The following is an 8,357-nucleotide window of genomic DNA, read 5'->3' on the forward strand; positions in this document are numbered from 1 at the left end:
CATGGCTCTTGAGAGCTAAAATGCTATACTTCATCATTAGGTTGCTAATACTAATCCTGATCTATACTCCCAAGCAGATTCATAGGGTGTGACTAACATTCTGGTTGTGTAGCAAAACAAAGATGAGTGTTTCTTAACTGGCACTGAACGTCAAGCTTTCTTTTCTTCTATTTCATCTCTCGACGCTTGTTCTCAATTACATTTGCTCTATCCACCAACGTTTGATAGTCGGCATACACCACGATCATCAGCTATAGTTACAAATCATCATTCAGTCCTTTTAAAAACATTTTTGCTTCTTAGCATCACTATCCACCCCTCTTAGAGCATAGCGTGACAATTGAGTGAACCAGTTACAATACTAACACACTGACATAGATCGTTGCTTCAAATTGAGGAACTCATCTTGCTTAAGTTCTACCACACCTAATGGAATATGGTAGGACCTGAAGCTCTCGCTAAACTCCTTCCAGGTGACCTGTCCAGCATTGTTGGGACGCCCATACTGGTAAGACTCCCACCAGTCTTGTGTTGTGCCCTGGAGTTGGCCGGACGCAAAAAGCACCTTCTCATGGTCATCACACTGAGCTATGTCCAATTGTCGCTCCACAGCTCTAAGCCAGTAATCAGCTTGTAGTGGTTTACTTGTATGAGAGAATGTCGGTGGGTGTCCCTTCATAAATTCACCACGCTTGTCAATAGGTGGTGCTTGAGGCGGGTTGTTCAACACACTTTGAACAATAGTCTGTAATAACTAAGTCTAAGTCATCAAAGCTTGCTCTATAGATGGAGGATTAGGTGGCGGTGGATTAGAATTGGCAGGATTCCTTCCCAGTGAGAGCTAGAATCTACAAAACCACCTTTACTTTGGCTAGCCCCTTAAGAAAAGATCAACTAGGGGATACAAAAATGGTAGCTTGCACCTTCTTCTAGATAAATTAGCTAGCATAAAGGCGTTCTGACATCCCAATGATACTCTCGTGTATGGGCAAGAACAAGAAATCTGGAATTCCTCACGGGCAGAAAAATAGCAGCGCGGTAAAATAGTTGTAACTCTCATTCTGTTAATCAAATGAAGTTGTAGCTTCTACCGTTGGAAAGCTTATCAAATCCTCAACAACTTTATTATAGAACACTTTTCCAAATTCTACAGTTTATATAGTCAAAAATAGTGCACAACAGAAACTGTTCCAGGCTTTAGACAGCACAGGTGCATCGTCTTGTGATTTTCATAAATCCATAACCGAAATAACTATCAGTGTGTTTCTTGTGGTCGGAGAAAGATGTTGGAGTTTACTGTTGTACAGAATTTTTCTATGATTTTTGGTAGTCCAAAGACAGAGATATATGCCGATAAAGACAGGTTGCTCCGAAAGGCAGGATAGAGAAAACAGGAGATAACCAAAACTCAACTATTTATTTCATTAATCCTTATACATTAGGCCTATAAACTAAATGAAATGATAGGAACACCCAACAAGATCATTGCAATCATTACAAAGATCCAAAATAAGCATAAACATAATGACAATTCAGTAAAGCGCTAAAGGTGCATAACTCAATCGTTGACTCAACTTGCCATACTATCGTCCCCATTGTGCTAGGGGTAACAATCCTAAGACTCATCTTTAGATTCCGCAAGAAGGTGGTGAGGGACAGTTCTAAAAGCATATCAAATCAAGGAGTGAGATGAGAACAAAGACTTTAAAATAAGCACCAAGGTAGAGATGCATAGTAAGGGTAGAGATATAGTAGAGAAGAAAATATCTGGTTCATAGAGCAAGGGTTTTTGTAGCAACTTCTAAACCTTAGAATGACCAGTTTCTACTAGGCTTGCGTCCTACAGTCAGCATTGCTCTGATATCACTTTGTAGCACCCGGCTATAAGGACAAAACCAGATACACACCATATGTGAGCCCAGGAAGTCAAATCTCACATATAGCTACAAATATGGGTAATATCGAAAGACAATACTCAATATATAACGTACTTAGTATAAAGAATATAACCTTAGATAACAAACAGTGGAAAGACAACTCCGATCTTCGGATGAAGACTCCAATTCCATAGGGACAACTGACTGGTTGATCACAAGCCTAATTCCTCCAAACTCTAGCAATCTGGTACCCCATCTGGGATTTTTCCAAAGATTTAAAAAGTAAAGAAAGCTTAAGTACATGTCGTACTCAACAAATATAACATGGGGTTCATGAGGCTCAAAAGGCTGACACTGGTTTAACTGCGATTAGCTTTTAGTGAGTCATCTTTTAGCAATTGGGTGGCAACAAGTTTATTCGTAAGCCCATGTAAACACATGATCAAGTAAACATGGATAATGAATAGCATAAACAATTAACAATTAATGAGCATCTTTATTATCAGTATCATCAATGTTCATCATCTATTCCGTAAGGTTTCCAAGGCCGCTCATGACCGTGAGCACGGCTGTTATAACAGTTTTACACTATGTAGAGGTTGTACACTTTCACTGTGAGTCATGATACCCATATGCCCAGGTTAATTACTCCCAAAACACTTCTAAGGTGAGCAGGCAGGGATCACTATGAAGTTTTTCAAAGGTTCGTCTAACAAGTTAGGGCTGCTTAGTTTTCAATTGGCAAGCAGATATAGGAACCCCCTGTCGAATGGCATAATTCCTTCATGGCTATACACATAAGAGTAGAGGATGTCCTATACCCATTTCGGCAAGCCCCTCTTGTGCCATATAGGTAACTACTAACAAGCTAGAAAAGGTCCTCATGCTTGACTAAAGCCAGAGCCATGTGACCCTCATAGTTGTACTGTAAAGTCTCGGATGATCACTTATAGATAAGTACTTAGAGAGAGAAATCTAGAGCACCATAATAGTAGCCCAATGCTCTACCCCCTGATTCCATATTGCTAAAAAGCATATTTTAGTGTTTATTTCATATACCATTAGTCAAGTTACAAGATCATGGTCTTTAACTGAGCACTAGCATTATACTACCCTTATCCCATAGGTATCAGGTACAAGGTAGCAAAGTACTAGAGGATCCTTAGTGGTAATCAAGGTAGACACATGCAGTATGATAAGTGATTAATGGTGCATAGATAACAAGAATAATCCCGTGCTATACTTGCCTTAAACTCGTATCCTTCTTCAAGTCGAAACCTTCAAGGAATTGCTTCTCGATTCACCACGTATAGCTCACCGACTGCACAAAATCATAACGCACCACACAAGCATCCATGAAATCATACATGAAGCAAACAATAGAACTAAATTAGAACAGTACACCAAACATATAAAACATCGAGTGAAAAGGTTTTAAAGATGTTCTACACATTACTACGAACACCTAGACGCGAAAAGCACTCTAATCGGAGCTATAACGAAAAAGTTATGAATTAAACAAAATCTTCTTTAATAAAATAATAGATTAAATCTAACCTATTCAAAAGTTGAAAATATATTTAACAGTAGCTTGAACACATAGATTACGCAATTACGAATCTAACGCAACTTAAACACGTCAAATCAGGGTTAAAACGGAGAAGTTATGGCCTAAAGAAAACGTATTTTGGATCTAACCGAAGCAATAACGTTTTTAAAAGAAGAAAACGTATTTTGAATCTAACTGAGGAATTCTACGCTTTCCAGAAAGAGAAAACGTATTCTGAAGCTAACCGAAGGAAACTACGCTTTCTGAAAGAGAAAACATATTTTGAATGTAATAGAGGGAAACTATGCTTTCAGAAGAAGAAAAAATGTATTTCGGAAACACGCTATGGACTGCGGGTTCTATTTTGAAAAGATAGAGGGGCTCTTTTGAAAATTTGCCGGCGAAGAGGTATGGGTGATCTTGGACCATTGGATCTACATCGGACAGTGCAGATTAGATCCAGCAAGGAGAGAGAGAGGCTAGCGGCGAGCATTAAGCGGTGGCGCCATGGCCGGCAAAGGAAAAGCTCACCGGAGTTCACGGATACCGGCCTACGAGCCACGGTTCGACGAACCAAGAGCACATGAAGCACGAGAAGGCAATGGCGAACTCAACTGGGCAACTTACAGCGGTCGACGGTGAGTCTACGGCGTCGGGCAACGCGGCGGGGAGGACAGCGGCGACGGCTTAGGGTTGCAGCGGCACGGCTAGGGCACAGAGGCGGCTACCGGCTATGCTAGGGCTCGGGATGGAGGCGGCGAACACGGGGCTCGATATTTATGGGGGGAAAAGCTTGGGGCGCACGCCAAGGCGAGGAATCGTGGCGGTGGCGGAATCCAATGGCGGTGTCCGACACAGATACGGCGCGAGGTAGAAGACGATGGCGCTGACACGCGGGCCCCACTAGTCAGCGACTCCAGGCGCGGGGTTGGCCTGTCAGCGAGGGAGCGAGGAGAAGGGACACGCCTCGCGGGTTAGCTGGGCCGGCCTGCTGCGGTGGCGCGGGGAAGACTGGAGCTGGGCCACTGCGGGAGAAGGAAGCTGGGCCGCGGGAGACGAAGGCAGCTGGGCCAGGCGCTGGGCCTGCGGGTGAAGCGGGGAAAGGGGTCGTGCGGAAGGAAAAAGCTGGGCGGGCCAGAAGCCAGGAAGGGGGAGAGAGAGAGAGAGTAAAGAATCCCTTTTTTAAACACATTTTCAAAATCCAAATTGAATTCAATTTAAAGCCTTTTGCAATTTTGATCAAACCCAAGCATCACAAAAAAAAGTATGCATCAGCATGAATGCACAAACATGTAACTAGACCTTATATTTGATTTTAATTTTAACAAAAATTTTATTTTTCTAAATTTGCATGCTCATAAAATGCATAATTAAATCATTTTAAGCTATTTTAAAAACTTGCAAATTTTAGGGTGTTACCGGACCTGAGAAACTGAGATGGTATTTTGCCCCAAGAAGACTTGGTGACTTGAGAACACAAGTGTAGAAGCAAGGGCAAAAATTGATCTGATCATATATCCTTACATTATTGTAACCACTACGGGATACAGTAGCTTTGCCGATTGCCAGGCCCAAAGACACTCGGCAAATGCTTTGCCGAGTGTAACACTCGGCATACAACACACGGCATTATTTTATCGGCAAACAGTAGTTTGCCGAGTGTTTTTTATCGGGCACTCAGCAAAGAGAAACTCTCGGCAAAAAAATGATAACGGGATGGCACGGTGACGGCTATTTTGCCGAGTGCACCACGGAAAAACACTCGGTAAAGTTTATCAAGTTTGCCAAGTGTCAAGCGAAAAACACTCGGCAAAGTTTTAAACTTTAACGAGTGTCAGATCGAAAACACTCAGCAAAGTTTCTAAAGTTTGCCGAGTGTGAAGAGAAAAACACTCGGTAAAGGTTATAAAGTTTGCCGAGTGCCAAGACTAAAGCACTCGGCAAACATTGCACACTTTGCCGAGTGTCGCGCCAAATACACTCGGCAAACAAGCACGCAATGGGCAGATTTTTATGGTTGCTTTGCCGAGTGTCCATTTGGATACACTCGGCAAAGACAAAACACTCGGCAAAAAAGGTTCCCAGAATAACAGAAATTGGTCACATGGCCGCCGCACGTCCAGCGCATGTGCCTCTACTTTGCCGAGTGTCTGTGTTTGCCGAGTGTTTCTTTATATTTTGCCGAGTGTTTTTTATTAGACACTCAGCAAAGTTGTCTTTTGCCGAGTGTTTAATTGAAAACACTCGGTAAAGAGTATATTTGTCGAGTGCCCTATGGAATGCACTCGGCAAACTCTTATACACTCGGCAATTATACTGTTTCCGGTAGTGAACTTCTTTACGTCTGGATGTCTTGTCGTCTTGGGTAGAGTAACAAATTGTAGGGCCGGGTCACCTTCTCATTCATTTTTTCCCCTCGTGAGAGTGAGAGAGTCTGCCGACTGCATGCCTTGTTACAACTTGAACGAAGAAATCGCGTGTCAACTTGGTCAAGTTTGTCAACTCGATCATCCTTTTCAGAGAAATGCACATAACAACCTCATAGCAGGGAGACTGTCTCACACTCTCACGTCTGAACGAATTAAGTCTAAAACAATCCATTGCCGGTTTTAGATAGATGTACTATAAACAAGATGCTGGCTAGTGCCTGTGAGGCTGAGTCATCAAAGTTGTGCATGCAATTCAGTGGTAACTAACCTCTACCACTGACATATGCAGAACTTATTTTAAGCCTTCTTTCCGAACTCGGACCAAAATTGTACCGAAATGTCGCTGCAGTTTTCGCTGAAGACAAACTTTGAAGTTAGGAATGGAGAATATGTTTTGCTTGAGAGCTGTCAAGCTCTAATTGGGAGGAACTTGCTGGAGAGCTGCTGAGGACTGTTTTTACTTGTTCAGAGATAAGGTAAACTACTAGGTTCAGCCGTTTAGTCGAGGGTCACAAACTATCTATTCATATTCGAGTGCTGTGCACTATGTGATTAAAGGAAATGGGCCCTGTTTAGTTTATAACTACAAGTCTGCAGGCAGCCCACGCTGCATGCTGCTTGAAGATATGAATGAAAAGCCAGTACGTGTGGATTGGTGGATGGCTGAGCTGAGGCACAGTCCTCAAGCAGCTAGCAGCGGAAAATTCCCTCCCAGCATCATCGATCTGCGCCATGTCAGCATCCAATACGCAAGCAGCACCCAGCAATAACATGCACTGCACTTGCACGCCGATAAGATCTCCTCTTGATCACATTGTTCCCGAACATTTTGTGTGTGTGTGTGTGTGTTCTTTTGAGTCTGCTACCAACCCATCGAGGAAATTCAGTCTGCTTGCGTTTGGATCAGTCATCATCAGAGCGCCCCTGCCAACGCCAATGGAAACGCACAAGAAAGAAAACAACGCAACGCATGCGGATCAATTGGTCATTACTTACTCCGTACTTATATTATTAATTAATCTTTTTCTAGGTACAGAAAAGGGAAGCTCGTCATCCCGTGTGCTAATGCTAATAAATATAAATATAATGAAGCACCTTTGCGCTGCGGAAAAGCCGGTTATATAGCGAAGATGGGCTACAGCTACTCACCATTACATGTTGTGCGTGGATGGATGCTGCTTCAGAAGCCTCGATCCACCCATCTTCTTCATTCGTCCACAGCAAAATCGCTAGTATAAAAATCGCCGCCGAGGATCCAGCAGATCTCGGTGTAAATAAACCCCCCATGGATGCAGCCGAACAGTGAGCGAGTGGCAGCAGCTAGCTAGCGCAACGACCACGCAGTTTGTTTCAAGAAAGCCTGGAGGGGGGGAAAGCTCAGGTAGCTAGATGGCGAGGCTACGCCTGGCGGTGGTGGTCGTCGCCCTGGCCTTGTGCTGCTGCTGCCTCATCCACGCGCCGACAAGCGCAAGTGCTACAGCTGCTGACGCTTCGTTCCCTCCTGGTATGCATGGTAAACCCTTCTGAATCCTCCGCCGTCGTCGTCGATCGATCGTTGTGCTTCCAGTTGGTTCTCCATCTGAAGATTTTCTGTTTTCTCATGCATGAATCACCTTTGGCTTTGAGCAGGGCTGGAGCTGGTGCAGCAGGATACTAGAGTGGTGGTGGCTCCGCCATCGTCGTCATGCGGCGCAGACGATCAGGTAGCTATGTACTCTACTTATTAACTTGTACTCTTTCAGTGCTTGGTTTACCGATGAGTGACATGATTCTTCTTCTACCACTCAGGCCGTCGTAGCCGGAGAGGCGAAGGCGGCCGGCGGGAGGATGGATCTGGAGCTGGAGGACTACCCTGGGTCCGGCGCCAACGACAGCCACTCGCCCTGGGCCCAGCAGCGAAGGAACTGATCGATGATACATCCATGATAGACGACCTCTCTCTCTCTCTCTCTGATGATACGTCCACAGCCGCAGTTTCTTCAGAGTTCCACTACTGTACGATCGATGACTATACTGTATTTGTATTTTGTACACGCTGTCGTTACATACATACCAATACCAGGGGTACTTGTGTTGTGTGTGTCTCACTGTCACGTAGCATGCATGGCCGGCCGAGAGTCATCAACAGCAAGCGTCTGCTTGCTCAGCTACTTTATTCTGACTGCAATTTTCTTTTCTTTTCTTTTTCTTTCATATAAAAATACAGATTTGTCAGGACGCGTCCTTGAAGCAGATGAGTCCGGCCGTATACTCGTACTGAAAATAGTTCTACCATGACTGACGTGAGAGGTCGCCTAAGCGTGTTGAATTATTAGCTGCCGGACTATCCGTGGAGCGAATAGGGAATATCTGGGTGGGTTGATTAACCATTTTTCATATAATAATAAAAGAGAGAAAAAAAAAGTTAGCTCTTTATCAAGAGCTAAGCTCATATACACGCATAATTCCAAGAACATGTGAGACTATCATATTTTTTTTCCTAGACTAATCGATGCCGTCTGC

General features: G+C 43.9%; 1 protein-coding gene across 2 annotated transcripts; it reads left to right on the forward strand.

Moving 5' to 3' along the window:
* The first annotated feature begins 7,031 nt into the window (after positions 1-7,031).
* Positions 7,032-8,051, forward strand: LOC136482608 (uncharacterized). 2 transcript variants are annotated; one of them, XM_066479828.1, is made up of 3 exons: positions 7,032-7,368; positions 7,485-7,558; positions 7,644-8,051. In XM_066479828.1, the coding sequence occupies exons 1-3, from the start codon at positions 7,245-7,247 to the stop codon at positions 7,761-7,763; spliced, it is 318 nt and encodes a 105-aa protein (XP_066335925.1). In that variant the 5' UTR covers positions 7,032-7,244; the 3' UTR covers positions 7,764-8,051. The 2 variants fall into 2 exon arrangements, with proteins under 2 accessions (XP_066335925.1, XP_066335926.1); XM_066479829.1 differs by having other exon boundaries at positions 7,032-7,359; positions 7,644-8,049.
* Positions 8,052-8,357: the final 306 nt, after the last annotated feature.

This window comes from Miscanthus floridulus, chromosome 9 (assembly GCF_019320115.1).
Source record: "Miscanthus floridulus cultivar M001 chromosome 9, ASM1932011v1, whole genome shotgun sequence".
Lineage (NCBI taxonomy): Eukaryota > Viridiplantae > Streptophyta > Magnoliopsida > Poales > Poaceae > Miscanthus > Miscanthus floridulus.

Bases quoted from the DNA above. Each gene is read 5' to 3' on its own strand.
- LOC136482608 (XM_066479828.1), top strand. From the start codon at position 7,245: ATGGCGAGGCTACGCCTGGCGGTGGTGGTCGTCGCCCTGGCCTTGTGC. The intron at 7,369-7,484 runs GTAAACCCTTCT...GGCTTTGAGCAG, and splicing joins GTTCCCTCCTGGTATGCATG to GGCTGGAGCTGGTGCAGCAG. The intron at 7,559-7,643 runs GTAGCTATGTAC...TCTACCACTCAG, and splicing joins CATGCGGCGCAGACGATCAG to GCCGTCGTAGCCGGAGAGGC.